At 42.1% G+C, this 26,252-nt stretch overlaps 2 protein-coding genes across 2 annotated transcripts in view; one reads left to right on the forward strand and one right to left on the reverse strand.

The window, feature by feature from the left end:
* Positions 1-8,923, forward strand: part of LOC128811117 (putative threonine dehydratase) — a 32,718-nt gene extending 23,795 nt beyond the window's left edge. The window contains exon 12 of the mRNA XM_053984432.1: positions 6,103-8,923. Within this exon, the coding sequence (XP_053840407.1) occupies positions 6,103-6,201 (99 nt within the window). The 3' untranslated portion in view covers positions 6,202-8,923. The remainder of the gene's footprint in view (positions 1-6,102) is intronic.
* Positions 8,924-13,467: 4,544 nt separating this feature from the next.
* On the reverse strand, positions 13,468-20,202 carry TMEM254 (transmembrane protein 254). Its single transcript, XM_053984390.1, has 4 exons — positions 20,031-20,202; positions 18,383-18,486; positions 17,147-17,206; positions 13,468-15,016 (listed from the first exon to the last, which is right to left on the reverse strand). Exons 1-4 carry the CDS (start codon positions 20,130-20,132, stop codon positions 14,896-14,898), a joined length of 387 nt encoding a protein of 128 aa, XP_053840365.1. The 5' UTR covers positions 20,133-20,202; the 3' UTR covers positions 13,468-14,895.
* Between the last annotated feature and the right edge of the window lie 6,050 nt (positions 20,203-26,252).

The following is a 26,252-nucleotide window of genomic DNA, read 5'->3' on the forward strand; positions in this document are numbered from 1 at the left end:
AAATTGAATTTACTCTATCCAGGTACAAGAAAAAATACCAATTTTCAGAGTAAAGCTAATCCTTGTGAGGGATGTTTTGGTTTTTTCTTTGTTGTTTCTAAGAGCCAAAGACCTGTGTCATCAAAATGTTTTAAGCATTTGTTATATAACTCACAGCACATAAAATAAGGCATGAGTTTAAACCTGGATCAAGAACCAAAATTGCCACCTTGTGCTGTACTGGCAGGAACAAGAAAGGCATTTCAGCTATACCCATTTCATTCTCACTTTAATGTGTACTTTTGACTGCGGTGTTTGACAGACCAGGGCAGTGAGCATAGATGTTGATTTGAAACACTAAATCTGTCCTGTCAAGATTATTGCCTCAGTATTTAATCATCCTTTTAGATTTATCTTTCTATTTCTAACAGAGGGAAACTTGGCTTCTAGTCTCTCATCAGGATGATAGAGCTGCTTTGGTTGGGGTTTTACTTATTCTATTGAAATCCCTTTTTGGGTTAGTGTTTGTTCATCTAGTGCACACTTGGAACACACTGTGGGAAGATCCTTGCTGATAGTCTGATTTCATGAAAAAGGACTTTCGAAAATGAAATTTTATGTTCAAAAAATTCTGGAAAAAAAAGCTTTTGGAACATTTTACTGGCAAAAATAAGAGATTTTTTCTTTACTAAAAAATAAGGAAGGAATATGTCTATATTAGAGTAAGAAGTGCCCTGTGCAGAGGGATCAGCTGCTCTTGTTCTATGGAATATTATGGGAGTTTCTTTAGGGTTCTGCCTGCTCATACCTCCAGTTTAGATTCTCTTCCCTTGTGACTCATTCTGGATTTCTTTCTCACAGAGGACTACACCCTAATTCAGTCTTACCTGACTGGTAAGGAAACTACTTCCAAAGTCCCTATATTGAAATAGATAACTCATAACAAATCAGACAAATAACCAGTCTGGTAAGCTTCACATTTTACACTTGTTGAAGAAGGCTATATGACTGGGAATATCTAGACAGAAAAAAGATCTGAGCTAATGAAATAATCTGATATCACCAGTTAACTGGATACAGATATCTAAAGGACTACCCAGTTCATGGCAGGAAGATACAGCTTGCTTCTGTGAACTTTCTGTGTTCTCCATCAGTAATATTCCTCAGATTCAATTGGGACAATTTATCACTTAAATAGCTTCAATATGTAAACCTCTTTAAAACCATTTAAGTCCCTTTAAGTTCATATTACTATTGACTCAGAGAGAAGTCAATGAGCAAAATCAATAAGCAACTTAATAAAGTAAGGACATTCTTTGTTGTGAAGTAGATCAGCATCTTGCCTGCTTAATAAGTGTGTAATTTTTGGATTCAGGCAACCTAGTTGAAAAAAAATATCTTTGAGCTCATCAATTTTCTAGAAGTGTTCTCACCACTGAAACTGCACCATAATCAAACTGGCAGGTCTAGGAGGGTTCTCTAAGGTCTTGAACTGCCCCAGCAGCTTTTCAGTGGGTGGCTTTTGCACTGCAGTGGTGGCAGTGCTCCTCTAAGCTCACTCCTGTCTGGCATTATGGGTTGTCTGGTCTGTTCACTTCAGACCTCTTGGGAGCTTCACTATGCTGTGGTTTTGAAGAACTTGGAAGAGACCAGCTGTAAAAAGAACATCCACCACATTACTTCTCCCTCTTGTCTGTGCACAAAAATACTAAATCATAAATCAAATATTTCCTTTTCTTTTCAGTAACATTACACATTCTCCCAGTGGTGCTGAAATTCCTGGCTTTGTGTGGTGTGCTGCCTGTTTTTCTCATACAGTTCATTCACCTGAGGCCAGAACTCAGTAAATTATTTTAGTCTGCTCTGGTCAATTTGAATGAATTGGTTTGGGCCAACTTGCATTTTGTAAAGGATAGAAGGGAATATTTTGGATTAGAGTCCACAGTTGCCAACATATTGCCTGTTACTGCGCTGTGAAGCAAATACATAGGAGCAGGCAGCTGTACAGAAGGATGTGCAGAAGGATGCTATCATTCCCAAAGCATTTCCTGCATGACCCCGGGCAAGGCTCTGTTTCCATGTTCCATTCCCCAGCACTGGGGAAGAGACACTGGGAGTGGGAAGTTCAACACTCCATTTCTTCTGAGGCCCCTCCAGAAGAATTCTGTCACGTTCTTCGATGGCATTCCACAGCAGACTGTGGCACAGGGTGGCCTGGCCCAGCTGGAGAATGAGAGCCTGGCTCTGGGGAGGGTCTGAGTGTTCCTGTTGGTTATTACCTGCCTTATGTAATGTGGCTGTAGCTTGTTCCTGCTCGTGCTCACCCACCTGAATGCCCCAATTGCCAAAAGATAAGGGCTCGGGTTGCACAACCAGCTGACAGCTGCTGCACTCTTTCTCAAGCATTCCATTGCTCGGACAATCTGGCAGCTGATCCCCAAACCATCAACTGAGCTGCTGTTACCAAATAATCTGTAATGTGAAGTAATCTATACTGGGTGTTTACCAAATAATTCAGAAAATTGCCCAGTTGTTGAATTTTTTAAAAAGAAACCCATTTTTCTAAATATAGAACAGAAACCAGTGTATATAAATCAAGTTTTCACTCTTAACTCCAGTGACTTTCATGCAAACAAACCTATAATGTTGCTAAATGTGGTGTTTCATGAATACTAAGTTGTGCAAAAAGACAGCTTAAGATGATGAATATGATTTCTAGAATTAAAGAAGAAGGATACAAAGGTTCAATGGATGATTCACAGACATAAAGAAGTACATTACTTATTTAGGATTAGCTTTACATGAAGCCTGGAAAAGCACAAAAGACTGAAATCTCTTGATTCAGCAGTACTACTCACATTTCCTCTGCTCTCTAGCATTGGCTCAGCGTGTTCACCCACTGTTTTTATTAGCACACGTAGCCTACAGATAGTAGGCATCAGGGAGCTGAGATTCATTTTTAAAATCTAGGAAAATATGATCTAAAAGGTGAAGTGTCTCCACGAGGAGATCTTGCAGTTAAAAGGGAGTAGAGGTGCCCACCCTTTTCAGCACAGAACTTTGCAAATTTCTCCCTTTTGTGAAGTTATGGAATTTCCTCTCTTTGAAGTCAGTGTAATTCTGAAGAGTGTTTGGATTGATGCATCTGGATTTTGGTGTTGCACATTAATAACTTGTCATAAATTTTTTTGTTTAATTTTTTTGCCTTTGTCCTGCTTCCTCAATAATTTCTAGTCATTAAATAAACTCCTCAACCATCAATATTCAGTGAAATCTCTTCTGTCTTTAATTACTTGTAGGCCTGCTCTGAAAAAACTTACAGGTTGACTAGACCCTTTGGCTGAAATTTATCTTCAGATTGCCTGTCACAGGGAATGGAACTCTAAATGCAGTAAAAGATCCTTCTGTCTGGTTATTTTAATGGTTTTACTGTACCAGACAATTATTTAATTAATTAATTAATCCAGCAAATATATTCTATGTAGGAGAGAAATTCGTAAAATGCACTCTGTTGTTGATGGTTTTGTGGGGTTTTTGATACACAGTAAAGAAAGGTGTGCTGTGCACAGCTGGGCCCACAGCCAATAAGAGCTCTGCAGGTTCAAAAATCCCATGGGTAGCTCTGAGTGCTTATCAGTATGAAATATTTAAAGTAATTTTTTCTCTAGTTGTCATAAGTTACCTTGTCTGGTGTACAAGAAAGATCAGGCAATAGATTCTGTCATTTATTCTTAAATAAGACCATTTTGGGGCCCTTACTCTTAGGTCATCGATGGCTGTGCAACCTCCTATAGCGAGTGGCACTGGGGTGCTTCTGCATCCCACATAAAATATAACCTCATAAACTCCCTGTGAATGTGAGGGTTGCTCTGTTGGACACTCGTGTAAATTATGTGTCCCAGGTGAAGCAAGCAAGAGAGAAAGTTTGTGAAAGGATAACTGCAGTGTAAATTGGGTTAATCTAAGCAAGTAAGTAAATTCTTGCCTTCCTTGCTGCTGAGATCTGTAGCTGCCTTGAGGTGTTGTGTACCTCTTCACTCTTGCTGGGACCCAATGTTCTCTATTCCTTTCTTTGACAACTGTGAAAAACTGGGTGAATTTCTGGGGTTGTTTTTTATCACTGCTGTTGCTGTTAGTACTTTTATGATACACTACAGCGTAGTATCTCCCTTATCAGCTGCTGGTTGTGGTGCATGCTTACAACAAAATGACAGTGTTTATCCAACCTGCTCACAAGCTCTCTGGCTCCAGTCTAGTGAGCTCTGCCTGGTTTCCATCATGAGCAGAAAGGAAAGGGTAGAGAGGATAATTAGCCATGAATCAAAATGCTTCCCCATGCTTGCTCCCAGGGCAGAGCAACAGCTTGCTACCAGACATTCAAGGCTGAATCTGTCACATCCAGACTGGTTCCAGGAGCAGCAACTGATTTACTCAGGACAAAACAGGCATGATTATTATAGAAAAGGAAAAATCTTGCTTTTTTAAATTACAGACTCCATGTGAGATGCGTGTGTCCCCTTGAAGATTTGATTGCAAAGCTGTAGGGATTTTATATGAACCAGGGAATGGATAATGGGTGTTTGGTACACTGGCACTCTCAGATACTTTTCCCAATCATTGTGTTCTCTCCCCCTTCCTCATTATTACTTGTCCTCTATGACAGCCCTTGTCTTGAGATTAAATCCCACTTTTTTTGAAGAAGAAAGAAATTAGCATCTAATTTGCATTCCAAAGAACCAAAAATACAGTACTACGTGCAGTACAAGAGGCGAAGAATTACAAGACCAGATCAGAATTGTGGCTTATTTTATGATGGGTATTTGAGAAGTTGTAGCCAGTTTTCTAATTAAGTGAGCTATTTAGATTAATTTGGAGTGTTAGTGTTTAATATTGTCATTCAACAGTTTTGCTAAAGGTTTATTGTTATTTTAAAGCAGTTTCAGAAAACATGAATTCGAAGTTCTTATTTAGAAATGTCTTTATAAACAAAGTAAAGTATTTCTTGCCTTGTTGCTTTCTAGAAGGGAGGCAGCTGTGATAGGAGCATTTTGATAGGGCATGTCTGGAGCAGCCCACCATCAGGTTATTGTGGCTCGTTGTTTCTCTGCTCTCTGTAGATTTTCCTGCCACAATGAAGTCTGTAGCTGCACTGTGACTCCTCTTGGGTCCTTTCCTTGCTAGATTTCCACTTTTCTCCATGTGGCACTTTCAACACTAGTGATTATTCCAGCAGGACTATCAGTAATGAAAGTTAGGAGTCTCAAATTGTGAAGTATAATTTTCCTTCTGTGCCTTTACTTTGGTGCCTCATCGTTGCTAGTGCCCAGGCTTTCAAGTGATAGGGCAGAGATGTGAGTATGCAAAAAAGAGAGATTATTAAAAAATTGAAAAAATGCCATTGATGTTATTATCTTTAGTGGCTACATGAGAGGATTTCAATAGTAGCTGTGGAGGCAAGTGAAGAAATAAAAAAAAACTATCAAGATTGGTTTTGCCCAAGTTGTTTTATTTAGCAGCAGAACAATTATAAAAGAAAACTAGAAGTGATGCAATAAGCAAACAAAAAACAGAATGAAGCAAGAAGGTGTGTGAGAAGTGAAGCCAGCCAAAATACTGCAGAGATGATAAAGAACTGGGGGATAACTCCATGACAGACAAGAGAAGGAGAATACAAAAAACTTGAAAGGTGGAGGTACTGGAACAAACACTTGCCAGAAATACAGAAATGTGATGAGGTAAGAGTCAGAGGTGGGTGAGGTGGCAGCAATGCCACGTACATACCCCAGGGAAAGGAAAAGAGAAGCTGCTAACAGATGTCTTCAGAGAGGCCAAGAGCAGAGAGGTACCTTGCCCAAGAGCCAGCAGAGGATCAGCCTGTCTTCTTTAAACTTTGAGGGCAATAAAGTAGGGTTTTGGAAGGTTTTATGGCCATGCAGATGGGCTGGAAGAGCCCCAGATGTCTGCAATGTCAGTTCTTTTACCTGCACAGACAGCGGATGTGAGGGCCAGAGTTTTTATTTTGAACTGATTTGTTTTTATGGGTGTATTTTAGGTTTAAGTTGGAAATGGCTTTGTCTGAGATTGCTGCCATGCCATCAGGAATGGTCCTAATTCTTTTTCCAGGTGATCTGCACTGTGGAGACCAGAGACAAGATCCACACAGCCCAGCTGAGGAACGCGCTCTTGGAACGCTACCCCACAACTGCCTGGACTGAGCGGTGACGGGCACAGCGCGGGGTGGGGGCACGAGGGCCAGCCTTGAGGCTTTCACAACAAATATTATCTTTCAAAGCTGAACAGTTAGCAAATAGCTTCAGGATATTCATTTCCTGCTCAAAATGTAGTAAATGTCTTTGGGAAAAAAATGTTAAACTCAAAACTTCAGTTTAGCTAAGGGAAGCTCTTAGTCTCTGCTGGTGTTGGAATTCCTCTATTCATTAGCAGCTGGCTGCCTGGATTTTAGCTAGTTTGTAGAATCCAATGATATTCCATAAACAGGGAGAAGCCATTTCTCTTTACATCTGAATATAGACCTCTCAAAGGTCTTTTGATTTTGATGCCCATTGTTGAAGTAATGCAGCTCCTTCTGCTGGACTTAACCACATTACAAGTGCAGAAAGTTTCTGTTTCCAAGCCAGGAGCAGTTTTCTGTTTGCTAAATCTGCTTCAGGAAGTATATACATGTGTGTGGGGTTGAACACGAATATGTTCTGATCTTTGCTACCACATGAGGAAAAATTATGCTAATAGAAGATGATTTAAACACAGAAAAATCCTTGGAAGATAAAAGCCAATAGAATAATAATTTTTTCCCAAGGGAAAATGATCCTATTTGCAAAATAAAATTACAAAATATTTTTCAGAAATTAAAAAAAAAAGTATTGAGTATGATTAGAGCTCACAAATGGAACACAAATATATTTCTTCCCTCTCCTTTTGGAGGCTCAAAAAGTATAAAAAGTAACAACTGGCTTGTATTTCTATATAAAAAGGGGTCTTGCTACCCATGTAAATTTTGTAAATAGCATTCCATTGATTATCTTAGTCTGTTTAAAACAAGCTCTATCCACCTCACCTGACAGATTGAGTACACTGCTAATAGCCACATATATTTAAAGACCACATGTTAACAGCCAAAGGCAGTGCTGGGGGAAGAGGAAGCCTAAGTCTTAGGCACATGGCTAATGCAATTAACAAAGAACACATTGACCTAAATACCATTTTTATCACTACAGGCAGAGACCAACTAATAATATAACAGAGTGGGATGGCAAGAAATGCAAGAGAAGTCCAGGCCCTCTTCTGAATGTGCACACAACACAGTTGTGCCTTTCCATTGAGGCAGCATTTAACTTCAGCTCTGGAAGACCTTACACCACCTTCCAGTGCCTAAAGGGGGCCTACAGGAAAGCTGCATGGGACAAGGGGCAATGGCTTTAAAGTGAATGAGGACAGATTTATATTGGGTATTAGGAAGAAATGCTTTACTGTGAGGGTAGTGAGGCTCTGGCATAGGTTGCCCAGAAGTTATGGATGCCCCATCCCTGGAAGGATTCAAGGCCATGTTGGTTGGGGCTTTCAGCAGTCTGGTCTAGTGAACAGAACTCCACGACTGGGAGGTTGGAACTAAATGATCTTTGAGGTCCCTTCCAACCGAAATCATTCTGTGGTTCCATGATCCATCTCTCTCCACAGCTTATACAAGCAAGATGGGATGAGAAGGGCAGCATTGTGGCTGTCTCTGCAGTAGTATTTTTCTGAGAAATAATCTGTTCCTTCTTCTTGTGGTTCACAAAGGAGCAGGAGCACAGAGTCTGACAAATGGTGGGCAAAAAATAGAAGTTTACAGATTCAGTCTGTTTTTGAAAGGACCATATTGGTTTGCACATGGAACTAAAAATTTTTGATGACCCAATAGTTTTGTTCCCTTCTTGCCATCCAGAATGATGGGTATAGGCCTTGGTTCTGTAAATCACAGCTGTGTCTTGTCAGACACAGCTCCTTTCTCCACTGTCAGAAGAGTTTAAGAAATCTGTATGGAAATAGATGACAGAGTCTATATTACATACTTGCTACTTCCATTGGAATGAGAAATGAACCACATCAAAGAGCAGATTTGGGGATGAAAACCCACTATTGATAAGGGTCTAACTACCCTCTCATGTTTTTTGGCAAAAGTCTCAGGAAATGTTCAGGATGTCTCAAGTACCTACATGAGAAGAAAATGGAGCTTTATAACCAAAGTTCTCAGTAGTGGCCAACAGGTTCTGCTGTCTGGGTATTTGGTTTAAAATTTTATATTATCCTGGACTTCATTGTTTTAGAAGCTCAGAGCATTAACAGCTTCTTTCCTAATCAGTGGGAACTGCATTTAGCAAGTCTTCACAAACCTGGGGCAAGAAGATATAACAGATAGAGCAACCAAGAATCAATGCACTTGAAATCACTATATGATTTTGGAAATGTGTTTGGGGTGGGGGGAAGGAAGGTGATGTCCAGAAGGTGCTTAAAATATCAAACATTATATTTGCAGTTTGGTTTTATTTTTATTGTTTTAAGTGTAAACACAGTTTAAAGTGTAAATTACTCTTCAGTACTAAACACTTTATATGTGAATATAATAATACCAGAGGTGTTTTACATTCTATATTGCCTTCATTGAAGTCTCATTGGCTTAAAAGACAAAATTAAGATCTTCCAAGGGGGAAAAAAAACTTAAAATGAGACATTTAAATGAATGTATGCTTGGACAGAATAATTAAATACCTGTGCTGCTAACCTTTTCCTTTTTGAATTATGAAATATAATAAGATCTATGACATTTCAAAAATCTAATAATGTGGTTTTGAATGTTTTATTTAAAGAAGTATTTTTATATAGAGTATTCTTGTGTACCTTGAAAAATAACTTTAATGATTATGTAAAAATGTCACTACTGGTTAAATCAGCAAAATATAAATCTAAGCATTGTATTTATTTGAAAAATAATTAAAATTCTGCTATGCCACCTCAGCAATGAAAGATTTGTCATTCTCTCGTGTGATAGTGATAGCAGCCTCGCTTTAAAAAATCAGAGTTAATATTTTTCTTTTATGTGTCATTGACATTGGCTCAAAATCCACATCAATCATGCGAGAGGGGAGCTCTGAGCTGCCAGGGAGGAGAGTGCAGCTGGGCAGGATGGCTGCTCTGGACCTGTGTGGTGGCAGAGGAGGCTCCTGGCCACTCCCCAGCGTGGTGGGAGTCAGCATGGGCTCTGCTCAGGCCAGCATGGGCTCTGCTCAGGCCAGCATGGGCTCTGCTCAGTCCAGCATGGGCTCTGGACTCTGCTCAGTCCAGCATGGGCTCTGCTCAGTCCAGCATGGGCTCTGGACTCTGCTCAGTCCAGCATGGGCTCTGCTCAGTCCAGCATGGGCTCTGCTCAGACCAGCATGGGCTCTGCTCAGTCCAGCATGGGCTCTGGACTCTGCTCAGTCCAGCATGGGCTCTGCTCAGTCCAGCATGGGCTCTGGACTCTGCTCAGACCAGCATGGACTCTGCTCAGTGGCACAGATGGAGGTGCTGTTCCTTGCCCTGGCCCGGCTCTGCTCCTGGGCAGTGGGCAGGGTGTGGGTGCAGCATGTCCTGGGCTGGGCTCAGCTGGGTCAGTGAGGTCCCTGCAACCAGCTGAGTCAGCTCTCTGGGATTCTCACTGCAATCATCACCAACTTTGGGGAACCTGTCCTTCACTTCCAGGGTGCCACTGGCTAAAATGCACAGTCCTGTCTCCAGAGGCACAAGATGCCTTGACCCAGGTAGCTCCACTGGAGCTAAGCCACTCTGGGAGCTGTCCTAGGCACACACTGCTTGTCAGGGGCACAGCACAACTCCTTCCCTGAGGACTGCTACCAACAAGGTGCATCTGAAATTGAAACAAAATCTCTTCCCACACTAATGCCTTAATTTTTTTCAGCCAGGTCCTGTTAGCTGGGGATTAACATCTAAATCTCTGCCAGTACATGTTTTTGCATCATCAGGAACAGTTTATCTTCCCATGCAGATGGCATGTCCTCACAGGCAGCACCTTGCCTTCTGGCTTTTGGGAGATTCACAAACTCCCCATCCTACAACACAGTAAGTGCATTTGACACGTTATTGTTAAACTTTTGCTGGACCCAAACATAGGTGTGTGGTTTACTGAATGGAAAAGTAAAATGCAACACTCAGGGGTTGGGCTGTAATTCCTGCCAGTCATTTATTGGATGGCTTTGGTTCTTCTGTCACTTTCTCTGCAGTTTGTTTAAGTGTAAGCATTCTGCCATGTATAGGGTGTTGAAGTTTTTAGAGTTTTCTTCTATTACAAATCTTTGCTTTCATATGCTCCCAAGCTTTTGCTACGTCTCAGAGGAGGAGGAATCCTTCAGTACGTTGTGCCCTCCTGAGGTGATGAATTTCCTGTTGTTCAAAAGCACTTTTTTTTTTTTAAAGCTACAGCAAAAACTGGTGGCAGTATTTGGAAAATATTCTAATCAAATATGAATGTTGTGAAGTATGTCAATAATGATCAACATCCCATACCGCCTGTCAGTCTAAAGAAACCAAGAGTCCTTAAGGACAGAGCCAGATCAGTCACATCTGAGTGCATCCACACAAAGGATACGAGGGCTTGTCCTGTGCTGTTGATGTCTGAAAGCTCCTCTAAATGCAGGCAATCTGATTTCCTTCTGGTTTGCTTGTCTGGTGTGGGGGGTGCAGGGGCAGATTGCAATGATGAAAATCCCTATCCTTCCACTTTTGAAATTTTGGAGAAGGACACAGTTTTCCTTTTGGTAAGAGGCCTAGAGTGTCTTTAGAAGGACATTTTAAATTGTGTAATTGCTAAACTTAGTAAACTGGTCACCCTGTGTATTCCCACAAGGGGCACCTGAGTGGTTTTCCTTTGTGAAAATGGTCTCAAAGAAGGCTGATAAATGATACAATAATGTTCCTTGCACCTCCATTTCCTCCTTTCCCCTCCTCCTTCCCCTCATGCATGTGCTGTAGGTATGTTTGGAGTTGCAGGGGCTGTGTAAGGCCTAGCACAGCATGTGGATTGTGCCATATTATTACTGCTCTTCTGAGAAGCAGAAGTGAAGGAAATACTGAGGGAGTTTGTTTCTTTTGCTTTCAACAAGCTATGGTAATTTCCTGAGCTGTTCATGTAGCTCTTGCATAAAGAGACTGTAGCAGAATGCCCACAAACATCAGACTGTGGGACTTGCCTATAGTAGCAAATTCACTGCAGACTCCACGGCAGTGACCAAGGAGGCCATTCCCCCAGCTTCACCAGGGCTCTACTGCTCTGCAGGGACCAGCTGCCCGGCCCCAGAGCAAATTAGATGTCCTTAATTAATCAGTGCTTGGGTATTCCAAAGTCTGGCTCAGTCGACTCCTGTTGTGTTTAGAAAAATCTAGGTCAGCATGAAAAAGAGGCAAAGCAAGACAACATATTGAGATTCTGAGAAAAGTTTTTCATCACTCTCACAAAAATGAGCTACAGCCCTGAAAGCTTTAGAAGTAGTTCTTGAAAATGGGTGGGAGACCTCTCACTGCTTCTGTTCAGGCTCTGCAGTCTTTCTGAGGTAATGCTGCATGTCCTGATCTACACATCCAGAACTCCTCAACAGAGCTTGATTTGAGCAGTGATTTGCCAAACGTGCTGATCTGGATAACCTGACTTTAAGGAGCAATTTACACTCATTTCCATATATTATGATTTAAGGGTGAAAATGGATCTGGGTGGTTTCTTTGTTTTCTTCCGCAACAAAACTACCAAGCAATCACAGCATTAAAGTACTGTTTTAAGCGAGGTGGTTCTGACTTGTATGAAATTATTTCTTTGATCACCAATGCAGGCCAAATAAATAATGAATGGGGGTGGTTTTTAATGTCTAGAAAAAAACAGGCATGGTTGCTTTTTCAATTTTCTTTGCATCTACTTTACATTGTTAATATAAGGCATACCCAGTCCTGCACTTAGCTTTCATAGCAAGGGTTGGTTTTTTTCTTCTTTCCAATTTGAAATGGATGTCTAAACAGGATTTATTTTTCAGTGCTGTCACGAGCCAAGTTGGCAGAAATATCCATCCTGAAAAACCTTTATTAATGTCATCTTAGCTTTTTTGGTGATTTACCTTCTTATTTAGAAGAAGCTTAGTAAAAGCTCTTTTGTATGTTTCACTGGGGTTTCCCTTCAATGGGAAGTGATATTTTGAAACATTTTGTTACAGTGAATTACTTAATTTGGAAGTATTTTCCTTTGGCAAGCGGGGCAGGTTGGGTTCTGATGGGGGTGGTTTGACACCCAGCCCAACCTTTGGGAATGCAGGGTGCGTTTCTGTGGCTCTGCCCTTCTGTTGTGGATAGGACATTTTGATTACAATGGAAAGAGTTGCTCCAAGTGATTAAGAGTAATCCTTTATTGTTGATATTGGACTAGCCTGGAGAAATGCTTCTGTTGCCTGGTATAACCAGCAGCATTTCCAGGGAGTCTGTTGAAGCCAGGAATGTGTCTTTGTGAGGCAAGGTGCCAACCTGGATTTGTGTTCCTGCTGGCTTTTAAAAATAATTTTGTAACATATTAAGGGTATGTTTATCTTACTGTGCTGTTAAGGGCACTATAAACACTTAGAAATGGTATCTCAATATTATTTTCAGTCTTGTGATGCTGTGGGTTTGTTCCTTTTCCTCCAGGCCAGGCACCATTACCTATCCTCACGTTTGCAGTGGGAATCGTGTTGTGAAGCCTCTAAAACTTCAACAAACAGGCACTGGTGCTGTTTACAGCTGTGGGACAGAGGCTGACAGCAAACACTGGTTCGTTTCTGTTTGGGTTTTTATTTTTGTGGGTGTTTTGTGGTTTTTTTAAACAAGTGTTACAACTGAACTTCTGTGAAGTAAAGGTTGGGGAGAGAGAAAGTGTCTGAAGGTGGATGAATACCTGGGAGTTGCATTTCTAGAATCTTTGATAAGCAATGCCCAGCAACTTCCATGGAGAAAGCTGCTGAAATCTGTCATGCTAAACAAAAATTCCAGGGAGGCTTCAAAAAATGGGGCTGATGCCAGTGCCTGGCTAAAACTTGTTCTAACTTGGTCATTTTTTTTAACTAAGGCAGTACATATTTTTTTCTACTGTAGCTTCCTTGGGCTGCCCTGAGGAAGCTTTGCCACTGCCTGTCTAAAAGGAAGCCTGTCTAATTAGAGGGAGTCTAACAGGATGTGGTTAACTTCTCAGAGCTGTGATTTACCTGTAGCCACTCCACAGCCCAGTGGAAAGGGCTGAGAATGAGCCTGAGCAGTGCTTGGAGTGCAGCCTGGCCATGGGAGGGGAAGGCAGTGTGGTATCAGTGATGGGACTTACTTTGGAAAGCTGATCCTGCACGTTCTAAGTGTGAACACGGATATTGGTGTCAAGAAGGTGTCTATGTATTTTGTATGGGCATTTTATTTCTAGGATGTATTAAAAACAACTTCTTCACTTTTTAAAAATCTTTATTTCAGGGTCACAGACTAAGACAAAAGGTTACACAGTAAAACATAGCTCAGGCTCTTAACATTCCTGTTGGATTTCTAGCCACTAAATGAGTTTCTACTTCTCTATAAAATGTTTAAGTTAAACAGTTTGCCATTAAACAACAAAAACACCCAAATGATAAACAAACCACCATTTCAAACCCTTCAGTTCTCTATGCTTTTAGTACCCACTGAAAGCAAAATCTTTATGTATCTGTGCTTGAATAGGCCTTCCCACATCGAAGTGTTACAGCCTGTAGGTACTGCACGAGGCACAAAGTTACCTTGTGGAGCTCTTAGAGGTTAGAGAAAGAACAACCTTTTCTTACCCTTTCTTCCAGAACAGTAGCATGGCAAGTGGCATGGTAAAATTTCTCCCCACACCAGAGTTAGTACTTTAAATAGTTATTTGTTTTAAAAGTGCTAAAACTACACAGGCTAAATTCTTGTTCAAATATTCAAAAGTAAAAGACAATCTGATGGAAGACTCACTACACATACAGGAAATACTCTTGGGGTGTGCTTATGATGGTCTCTCAACCTTAGGTTTCAGAAGATCAGCATCTGGGAACTAATGGTATATGTTTATTCACTACATCTAATTTCATTCCCAAATAGCAATTTTTCAGCTAGATTTTTGAATGATAATTTTTTTCCCTTTGGATAATAAATCACTCCACAAAAAAGCTACCCTCAAAGCTACTTTATACTATAATAACTGATAACTTAAAATCTTCATTAAAAAGATGAGGTCATGCTGCATGAATTTTAAGGCACTTGTATTAAACCAAGTTAAAGTGCTTTATGTATCCAAGCTCACTGTACCTCAGCCTGAGCTGAGACCTGGTCTTTTCAATGTGCCTGCAGCAGTACAGTGGTCTGTCCTTTGTGGAACAAAATAAGCAGACAAAACAAAGTGCAAAGAGCAGGCTTTAACAACAATGTCAGTCCCACAGAGAAAATATAGGTAAATTTAAATCCTATTACAAAATGGGCGCAAGCTGCCTTGTGGCTGTCAATAACCCTCCCTGTTGAAGAACAATTCTCCTCATGAAAAGGTAATTTATCAACCACTGCTACCAGCTGTCAGTGACAGAGTATACATGTCAAAATCTGCAAAGGAGCAACTTTTGGCTTCTTGCATAACAAATAGGATTAAAATTTGGTAGTGCCAAGATTGAAGATCTGATTTTCTACTGAAGTATCCACAGGGCCCTGTGAATTTTAATTGTGTTGCTTAGTAAGAGGAGAGCTGCTTGGGTAGAAGGGCACTGCATCATGCAGAAGGAATGTAATTTAGACAATTACAGCACCTAGACATGTATGTGGGGGTCTTTTTAGAAAAACGAGATTAAGTACGTGAGAAGTGACCTCTTTCATAGTCTTCTAGTACTGCTTCTTGTCTGCAGGCTTGTAAGACACCAGGAGACCAAAGGAAGCGTAGCCAAATAAAAGGGTCTGAACGAACCACTGGAACTGAACAGACGGGTCAGTGATTCCTTTAGCTCTGTAACAAAAACACAAATGTGTCAAAAAACTTATGCTCCTGCAGGCTGTACTGGTACTTAGAAAGTAAGGTTAGCTATCTCTACCCATCCTTGAGATTCAGACTGCTTAGAACATTTCAGTTCAGCACATTAGTTTCCATTACTGAGACATTTGTTGTGCTAACTAAACATACCAGTTCTTGTGGTTTTAGGATTTTAAGCTATTTATTGAACAAAAGTTCTTTCAGACATTCTATGCATACAATTTCCTCAACAATATATAAATTGCAATCTCCATCTGTCCTACTTGACATTAGCCCAGAAGTTTGTGTGCAAAGAACCAAGAAACTGGAGTATCCTAATACTGATCTTAATACACAAGTCTGAATATAATTTCTTGTTGACTGTGTTAGTCAAGGGAGACAATGCTGGCAGGGCAGAGACCTGACAGTGACTGTGTAATGAGGGATGGAGAAACACTGGTACCTGAATTTGTGGCTAGATAGGTAACAGGGCTGAAGGCACTTCACTTAATTTATGAAGAAGAGACCTTCCTATGTTAGTTAGTTTCAATGTAACATATGACTTTTTCTGTATGTTACAGAAAATGTCATTTTCTCCTCCATTGTTCTTGAGAAGTAGTCCTCCTGAAAGGAACAAGTATAAACACAAAACCCCAAGGGGTTTCACATTTCCAGTAAACAATTCCATCAGGCATAGCTGTACCTTTTTTGTTTATAATCCCAGCTGCAGTGTTTTCAAATTAGTGCAGAACCTGGAGAACAAGGGCTCAAGAAATTTACCTGTTGCTACAAAGCAAGCTTAATGAATAAACCATATGCAGCAATACAGGCCAAGAGCCAGTGACAATACTACTGCTGATTAACAAATTTGTATGAGTCCTCACAAGTTTTTCCTTGTGCCTCCTTTGTGATGTTGCCAAGCAGACATAACTTTTACATAAGTAAAAATAAATGGTGTTTGGTGCTCACAGAAGTACAACTGTTACAACTGTTAGGTAATCTAAAGCAGCACTCCTGATTAGACAATAATGGGCAGACCATTTCTGCTTTTTTTTTTTTTTTTTTGTGGGTTTTAACACTACTCTCTAAAACTTCATTGGAAAAATTAATTACAACACACTTATTTGGTATGTTCACTGGTAGTCAAGTTTCCTTATACTTAAAATAATCAACTTAGGCCCACATACCCATTTTTTTGCACACTCAGACTTAAAATTAGAGTCTGATAAACACTAAATTTTTACTAACTCTCATTCTGAAGGCAGAAATTATTCATCCATATTCTACTATCATAAAAAAAAAACCAAAAAAAAAAAAAAGAACTCATGCAGTGTTCCATGAAAGAAGATCCTGTTGCTTCCAAGAGCTGTCACCTGAGAAGCCTGGGACAGACAGCACCCAAATGAAGTGGAAACCCATCATGGCAAACAGACTGGCCTGACTATGTAAAGCATGAGAACATAATGAGTATCTACATTCTTCTGAATTACTGCAACCACAAGTCAAATGAACAGAAGGATGATGTGCTTGGACAGCACTCTCTTCCAGGTAAGTTGTTATCCTAACCTAAGACTTAGATGGCCTTGCTTGCACGGTCCGACTAGTTCAAGTATTTTATCCCACAGATGCAAGCAGATCTGCAAGCAGATCTGAAAGAGTCCCAGATGAAAGTGCCCAATTGTATTCTCACAATACAAGTGCAATTGTTTAAGCGTGTAATTCATCGCAATCCTGATGAGGTAAGATCTGATAAAATTTTAACACTTGAAGTTATCAGACTGTTTCTACACTATCTATTGTTCCCTCTGCCTCCTGAGCAGCAGTGTTACCCAGTGAACAGGGAGTTCAGAGGCTGCCAGACAAGCTCTGGCAAACCTTGCTGCTGCCACTTCTGCAAGTTGCCAGCCCTTGGTTTTGCTGCCCTGCACAAGAGTAACCACTGGGAGAACTGGCAGCAACCAACTGTGCAGGACAGCAAACTATCACTGCAGCAGGAATTCATTCTACCAGCATCCTCTGAATTCACTGCTGCTGAGAGCCACCACAATCAGTCTATAGCTTATGTTACTTGATTCAGAAATCCTTTGCAGAGAATCTCTGATGGAGTGAGAGGAGGGAACAACTTACTGGCATAACTTAATACCGTAGAGAGCTTCCACTATGTGAATCAACCAGGATATCCAGAACCTGGTGGAAAGAAAACATGGTTTATTTTGCTGAAAATTAGGGAGAAGACTGTTGTATCCAAGATGCATTATGCAGAGAATATAAATCTGGAAGCACTGAAGCGACAACCTATCTTAACCTAAGAAAGGAAGGGGTGTTTTTCATCATGAAAAACAAGTGTACGCTTAAAAGAAACTGAAGCCCACTGAGAAAATCAGAGCAACTGTAACTTGTGCAATAAGCCTTGACCTGCTATTTGAAGCATCCACTAGGCTTCCAAAATTTTCAGCACTTAGATTAAGCCAAAAAGCCAAATGCTTAGTGAAAGCAGTACAAGTTAATCTTAGTTAAGCATGCAAAATCTATCCTTTTACTTACACAAGTATTTTTAGTGGTCCTAAGGAGCTACTTAAGTTTTTACAGATTTAGTTCTACAGAAACAACTGTGTGTATAGATTCAGAATATATAATGTGACTCGATAAGCTACACTTGGCCTACGAATTGTTATATAGAAGCTTTTGTAGGAAAAAAAAAAGGATCTTCAGTTAGGATCAATTCAATACCTTGCCAAAGCAAAAGATGCTCTGAGAAGATATGAAGATTCTCCATGAGGCATGGTAAAATAAACAAGAAAGCCCTACTGATTTCTGTCTTTACAGAAAGTCAGCGAGCTCAAGGAAATATTTTCTGGCTCTTTTGTTAATTAAAGTAGCAAAACTAAGTTTTGTAACCCAGCAAAACTTAGCACTATGCAGTTTGTTCAGCAGGTTATTTCTCATGTAGATCAGAAGTGAGTACCAGGGTAGAAAATGTTCTATAACTGAAGCTGGATAAAAAAAATTCCTAAACTAAGAACTGGACTGCTCAAGTAACAACTAGAGAAGAAAAAGACTTGCAGTAGACGCTACAAGTATAACTTTGGACTAATAACTGTCATCAAAAGTAGTATCTTAACATTCTTCCCTGTCTTGTTAAACCATCAGTGATGCCAAATTCGAAGTTGAATTTTTAAACTATCAAGCTAGTCTTAGCCTGTCTAGTCCTCTACATACTTATTACCCCACACCCTTAATTGTAATGAGCTTGAAAGGAGAGATCTTTAAATCTAATTAACAACTGGGTTACAGGAAAGCTTAACACAGACTAAGTACAAGAGTCAGAGAGGCAAAATAATTACACAGTCAAATATAACTTACCCGTAGCATACCCATTTGTGGTGGTGTTCCACTAAATAATTAAGGAAGGTACCAAATAATCCCAAGTAACTATAAGGTATAGTTGAAGGCCAAAGTGTTACCCACTAAAAAAAAAAAAAAAAATTAGTTATCTTACTTCAAGGTAGAAGTGCTATCAATTTAAACTTCAAAACAGATTTATTTTTGAGCCCCATGAGTTCAGAGTTCATTTGTTCATAATACTTAAATTCTTTCATTCCATTAACCTTGTCCAAGGACCATATTCTTCCAGTAGCCTTTGAAAGCCTCCAACTAGGAAATTTCTATTCCTTGACATACCAGATGCAAAGGGGATAAGTTTAAGGTTGCTGTCTGGGTACCAAGAGTGCATCTGCACGGTAAGTAGTATTTAAGTTGTAAGCTCATTACCTATTAGACATGGAAGCTGCAAAACCTACATTGTCTTTGTCCTGAAGAAGTTAATCTGAGACAAGTGACCTGAGGAGGCCAAATGAATGTTTAGGAGGAATAACTATCTAAAACTAGGGGACTGGTCTTTCTTTTTTTGTCCCCTAAAAAAAAAAATGCCAGATCTTTGTTTATTTTTAACAGGGTACAGAAGAAAACGGAGCATGAATCCCAAGACCAGAGGTGCAAAAATTCTTTCTGGGTTTCTTTCCTGTCACAGAGCTGCCCGCAGTGTTTAGCACTGTGCACCCTGATTTTCACAAGCTGGGAGGAGAAGCAGGCAGTGAGTGATGAGCTGTGCACTTCACAGTCCACTGGGGATGTAAGGTAAGCGCTAGGCCAAAGTTCACCCTGCCTTATCTTGCTTCTGGTATCAACACTGCAGATTCGCACTATATGTAAATTTAGCTATGCCAAAGATGTGGCAAGGTGGTGAGTTTAAACAGGGAATCTGCTTAAAGCTCATTCTGTTCCTTGAAACAGCCCAAACACTATTTTGTGAGCGGCTTGCCATGCCTTCACCATCATTTTTACAGTGGTGGTTCTTAAGTTTAGAAAATCTGTGCAAACAGAAAGAAAATTGCAACATGTGAAAGTCGAGGTTATGAAAGTCATCCCTTGTCAGATATATCAAAAAGCCCTTAATATTCCTGCTCCAGTAATCCAACCTAATTTAGCTGAAGTCTGTTTTTTGAAATTAAGACGTGGTGACTGAACTCGCGTGTTTTCCAACACAACCAGTTTGTACAGCCTGTGCCTAAAGCCCTCACCTGTAAATGCACCTTATGGACTGACATGCCGCACAGCTGTCCCGGAGCGAGCTGTGCTGCTGCTCAGTGCCTCAACTCCCAGTTCTGGGAATGCTGCAGCCCCTTTCCCAGGGCACCTGCCCGCAAACCCTCGCTCCGCGCCGCGCCCCGGGATGCTCTGACCGGGCCGGGGACGCGCCTCCAGCGCCACGGCCTCGCTTCCCTTCGCGGACCAGCTGGGCTCTCCCTCACCCTGGCCTTCCTGCATGGCTCTGTCCAGCCTCTCCCCTGCCTGGCCAAAGCAGAGCCTCTAGTTTCCTTTTTCCCCCGTTTATTTTAGGGAGCGGCATTTCCGCGGACACGGGGACGGTGCAGGGAACCTGCTCCACGCATCCCGCGGTTTCCGTACGATCTCCCTCCCTTCCTCCGTCCCTCCCCGGGCCGCTCCTTACACCGAGCAGGATCATGCCGCAGATGATGGCGACCATCCAGATGAGCCGGGAGCGCTGGAAGTGGCAGCTGCCATCGCGGCCGCGCTCCGCCGCCGCCGCCATCCCGCCGGGCCGCGCTGTGAGCGGAGGCCGCGCCGCCGCCGCTAAGGCCGGGCTGAGAGGGGCGGGGCCGGGCGGGCGGAGGGGGCGGCCTCGCCCAGCCCCGGGCGGGCCCTGCCCTCGGGCCCGGGGCGGGGAGCGGCCCGGCACCGCCTGCCGGGGCTGGACGGAGCCCCGCTGTTACCGAGTGTCGGCTCCTGCGCTGGGCCTCTACAAGCCCGGGGCTGGGGGCAGAGTGGCTGGGAAGTGGCCCAGCGGAGAAAGGCCGGCGGTGCTGGTCGACACTGGCTGAACGTGAGCCGGCAGGGTGCCCGCTTTCCGGGAGGGCCAATGGCATCCTGGCCTGGACCAGCAGTAGTGTGGCCAGCAGGACCAGGCAAGGGTTTATCCCACTGTACTTGGCACCGGTGAGGCCACACCTCGAATGCTGTGTCCAGTTCAGGGCCCTCACTTTGGGAAGGATTTTGAGCTGCTGGAATGTGTCCAGAGAAGGGCAGCAAGGCTGGTGAGGGGTCTAGAACACAAGCACTGCGAGGACCTGGGGAAAAGGATCTTCAGGGGAAACCTTATCACTCTGTACAACTGCCTGAAAGGAGGGTGTAGCCAGGTGGGAACTGGTCCCTTGTCCCAGGCAGACAGTGGCAGGACAAAAGGACATAGTCCAGAACCACACTAGAACTTTCGCGTGATTAGACACCGAAATGGGCTGCCCAGGGAGGTAGTGGTGTCACCGTCCCTGGAGGTGTTTAAGAAAAGACTGAACGTGGCACTCAGTGCCATGGTCTAGTTGACAAGGTGGTGCTCGGTCACAGATCCAACCTAATCGATTCTGCGATTCTGTACCGAACGCAGCGTGGAACAGCACAGAAGTTGGAGTGAGCTTTTCAACTTGACTCCTTGCTACTTTACTGCAGCAGTTTGCTTAGGGCTGGAGGAAAGGCAGGGAAAGGGACAATCGCAGCAGACGCGGCCCGCGATGCACGCCCGGCTCCGGGGCAGCTCCGGCTCCGGCCGCAGCCCGCGCCGCGGGGGCCGGAGCCGCGGGGGCCGGAGCGCCCTCTGGTGGCACCGAGCGGCGCCGCGGGGCGGAGGCGGCTGCCGGGGCTGTCCCTGGGACACGCGCGCTGTCCCTGCCGCAGCACAGCCCGGCTCGCAGGCTGCAGTGGCGCTCGCTCCTGGGACAGAATAAACAGCTATTGACCTTCCTACCACTGAACGGAGGAAGGGAGGGAGATCGTACGGAAACCGCGGGGTGCATGGAACAGGTTCCCTGCACCGTCCCCGTGTCCGCGGAAATGCCGCTCCCTAAAATAAACGGGGGAAAAAGGAAACTAGAGGCCCTGCTTTGGCCAGGCAGGGGAGAGGCTGGACAGAGCCATGCAGGAAGGCCAGAGTTCAGTCGTTATCTAGAACAGTATAGAGTACCTTCCCTTTTGAAAACTGGCGATTCAAAGTGTTTTAAGTCCAGCATTTTCTATTCTGTGCCCTTTGGGGAATGTGGTCTCGGTGATGATTCACCAGGGCCTTTGGAAAGGTGCTGGAAAGGGGTAGAAATGTTGGGGGGTGGGTTGAGCGGGTTTATGCTTTCCTTTGAGCTTTGCTACCTGTTTGCTTGGCATGACTGACAGTGTAGACACACTATAAAATGTTGACTGTGCTTGTTTCTCCTTGCCTGAATGCTGAACAGGCTGCTCTGATGTGTTAATGACATGCCTATGCTTCCCCGCCGCCACCCTTTTCTTTTTTTCCTCCTTTTTCTGGGGTGTTCTTTGGAGATTACAAGAGAGTTTGGTAAAAAATCCTGCTGTGGTAAAACTGTTGCTGGGAATCCCATCTACAAAACCCAGTGAGGCTGGCTATGTGGACTTACACCTGATTAATAAACTTCCCTGTGTTGCTTTGCTGATGCAGGAGAGAAGAGTATGTGGCCCCACTTAATGTCTTAGCATCTGGGAGAAATTTCTGAAATTAAACTTTTTGTGTTTTTTTTCTCCCGGGTTTGTTTGGCTTGCCTTGTTTTCGTTTGAGTTTTTAGTAGCCCATTAGTTAATTTCTTCCACTTTAGAACATTTTACACAATTGCTTCTGCGTGCCTGTAATGCCGTGCCCAAAGGCGGTGCTGAGATGCTGAGACGGGCCGAGCTTTGTGGTAGGAGAGCCTGGGACCGGCCCGCACAAGGAGAGCGCAGCTGGTGCCGCCCCGGGACCATCAGCGCGGGCGAGGCTGCAGGGCAGCGCTGCAGGGCTGCTGCGCGGCGGTGACTGCAGAGGGCAGTGGATGCACAGCAAAGGCACGGGCCCTCAGCGCCAGCCGCTGCTGCTGCCTTTGCCCTGTTAGACGGGCCTTGGTGGCGACGAGTGGCCAGATGGGGTCAGGTGTCGTGTCTCCCGTACTGCCACACTCCAGCGAGGACCGCCCGCACCGTGGGCAGAGGACAGGGAGCTGGCTTACTTTTGTTTATCTGTTGCCAAAAATAATTGATACATCTTTTTATTAAGTGATATTCTTCCAGCTTCACGTGAGGCAGCAGCCCCCACTCGCTGCCAGTCCTGTTGACTGTCACGGGTAGCTCTACCAGCCCTGGGCATCTCAACAGCCTTGAACCTGAATGTGAAATAGATCATGAAGACAACTCCCTTCTCAGACCTTTTCTGGGGGCTGGACATTCAGAGATTCCATTTCTAATCCAGGACAGTATCTTTGACCTGACTTTTTAAAACAGGCTATTTCTCTTGACAAAGAGAAGAATCTTTAGAATATCTAAGAAGCTGAATATTGTTCCAGTTTTAATAATTTAAAGCCAGAAGACCTGTAGCATCATCTAGTCTGGCCAGCATACGCCATTAAATATTACCTTGTTTTTCTGAATAGAGGTCAGTGACTTGCACTTACAGGATACATTTCAAGGGGCATTTTGAAGGTGTCATAAAACAGAAAGTCCACAGCTTTCAGTGATTAATCTTTCTTGTGTTTCTTAGGTGTTGTTAGATACAGCTGATGACTAATTTTGAGGGAGTAATTTCCCAGAGTAGCTGAAAAGCTTGCTTTATCATATTTTGCGAAGGTTTGCAATTCTGCCCTCATATTTTTGACAGATTAGTTATCTTTGTGGCTTCTGCATTGGAAATGTAATTTGTCAGTGAATTGCATTTATTGACAGGTATAATCTAAACTGGAAACAACAAATCCCAAAAACTATTATGTGATTTATTGAAGAAATGCAGAACAAATTCATTTTGCCGAGTTTACAGAAAATAAAACTATTTTACCATAACTTCTGAGATTTCTACTTTGATTTCCTTTCCTTTTATCCTGATCAGTGCCAAAAAGTGAGTGAATGGCATGCTGTTATGAACTGGCAGCTCTCAGCAGCCTGCCACACCCCAGAACACCACCAAAACTGAGTGCAGACAGCTCTGGCCATGCTTACCAAAGGCAGATGCAGAGCTGTAGTTTGGAACACACAGGGCAGTTGTGACAGGATTGCCACACCTCCCGTCCTTTCTCAGGCCTTTCCTGTGCTGGAGAACACGCAGATACTGGTAGGGAGCAATCAACACAACTGCCAGCCCCATGACAGGTAAGCCCTGGAGATGAGCTACCCCAGCTTCACCCTGCTGCAGCCTGCAGAGATTGCTAAACTGAGTCTGTTTTTATAGTAGTCGAGGCCATAGAAAAGAGGGAAAGCATAATCTTAAAAAAAAAAAAAGTTCGAAAGGAGAAAAAGCTTAAAAAAGCCTATTCCCTCATAATTGCACATAAACTTTCTTTTTCTTGCATTTCTATTACTTGGTTTAATTTTCAAATTAGGTTGGTATTAAACACTCAAGTGTTTATTAAGAATCTAAAACTGAAAGAGATGTTCTTTATGAAATCAATAGCTAAAGTAACCATATGGTACCATGAGGATGGGACATAAGATCCTCTTTGAGGTTTCAAAGACAGCTACATTAATTTTTAATTTTTTTTTTTTTTCATTGAAGCTGTGTCCAGGGGGTCCCAAAGTCTCCACAGCGGCTGGGTGTGTACACTGAGATGGGTTAATTCTACTGAAACAACCAGATGGACCTGTACATTCTTTCTGCTTAATCCCTGAGACAGAGCTGCCTCATTTCACATGCTGTTTACATCAATAGATCACTCTCTTCAATTTTCAAATACTGAAGTTCCTGTTGCACCTACTAGTGGAGAAAATTGTTGCCTCTTCAGTTTAGAAACATTTGCTATCTCTAACTTAGAGATATTGGCTATCTTACTTCCATCGGGAAGTACAAAGGGTATTTGCCAGGTAGTCGGCCTCTTTTGTTTGGTGTTCTCAGTGGATGCCAGAGAATAGATAGAGACACCTTAGCTCTTCTCTGTCTTTCAAAATTCCTTAAAAAAAAAAAAAAAAAAAAAAAAAAAAAAAAAGAGGAGGAGGGAGAGGGAGGATTAGTCAAATTCAGAACAAATTTTATGGCATGAGTCATTATGCTAGAGTCAGTGAGGTGACTTGTTTAAACAGCAACTTTCTTTATAAGTAAGGATTTAGAGATTGGGCTTTTCTTAGGAAGTTACTTGGAAATAAACTGGAGCCTATTTTAAACTGGATTTGAAGCTGGCATAAAAGAGATGGGATCTGTTCAGGGAAAGCTACCTAAGGAAATAGAATTATCAACAGGACTTTTCTGTAAATCAGAGCTAAATGGCACAGTGCTATAATGAAACCACTGCAAGCAATGTCTGGTTCCTAATGTAGCTAGTTAACCTGTCATTTTTAATGGGGACTCAGAATTGTATCGCTTTAATATTTTAGTTCTAAGACTAGAGAAGCTAAGGAAAATGTATAGTCTTTTAAAGTACTTTGTGTTGCAATTTGACAAGCATTAAATTTTTGAGGTTCATGGACAAGATTTTCAGCAGATTCCCATACTTACAGGAAATGTTGAGTGTAATGAGATGTGCATAAGAAGAAACAATCTGCTACACTAATTCAGTTTGTTGCTGCGGTGAATAGCCTTTGCAACTTCAAGTCAGTTAACCTTTGCATATGTCTGCTGTATCCTTCTTGTTTCTCATTGGATTCCTTGGATGTTTGATAAAACTGCTTCTCTTCTATCATATTTTGAACACAATTATGAGCATAACTCAAGTCTTGGAGATTGTCAGCTATAAAGGTCCCAGCCAAATACTTTTTTCTTTGCAAAGATTAATAACTAGGTAACGCCTATAAGTTATAAACATATGAAATTGTAATTGGTTTTACTACAAATTCAGTTTGTGCATTTGAGAGGTGAATTTATGTCAGAGTTCCATATGCTCATCCTAACAATATCACTGTGGGTTTTTTTCTCTTTTTAAAAGGGAAGAGGAAGGTGAAACAGCCACCTTTATCATGATGTGCTTCAACCAACATTGCCTTAAGAAGCCTTTGTAAAGAGACAGCCAAGGCTCACCAGTTTGAAGTCCAGGTTGCATAGAGAGCTTCAGTTTGACCACAGCTGTGCAGTTTACAGTTCTCTACTTGTTTTTACCCATATCTGCTGGAAGTCAGTAACTTGAGTCCTACTAAAAATATTTTGTGGACATCTCTGATGTCTTTTTTTATTATGTGAGGTAGCTTTAAAAAATGAAGTATTAACAAGTAACATTCATTTGAAATCTCAGTTTATAAATGTTGGATTTATGCTACATGGATCTGGTGGAATTTTAAAAAATTGATATGAACTACAAGTATTTTACAAGATTTTTTTTGAAGGTATGGGAGCAAAAAAAGATTTTATGTCATTTGGGGAGGGTATTTATTAAAACTGAATATACTTTGCAACGATAAATTGTGACAGACAGCCTAATTCATATTGGTCATGTTGGAAAAACCTGAGCAGCTTAGACTATCCAAAAGCATATTTCATACAGGTCCAGTGCCAAGACTCTGCTCACCAGTGTCCTACAGCACATACGATGGTTATAACAGGATGAAAGAGTAAATCTCCAGCAAACCCTCAGCATTTTGATGCTTTGTTCTGGCCTTTAACCACTTCATGACAGTGCATGTGTATTTTAATACATAATGTTTGGAATCTGACACTATTTCTTCTTTCTCTCTGTAGGAATTCCTAACTCTTTATTACTGCTTGCTATTG

This window comes from Vidua macroura, chromosome 8 (assembly GCF_024509145.1).
Source record: "Vidua macroura isolate BioBank_ID:100142 chromosome 8, ASM2450914v1, whole genome shotgun sequence".
NCBI lineage: Eukaryota > Metazoa > Chordata > Aves > Passeriformes > Viduidae > Vidua > Vidua macroura.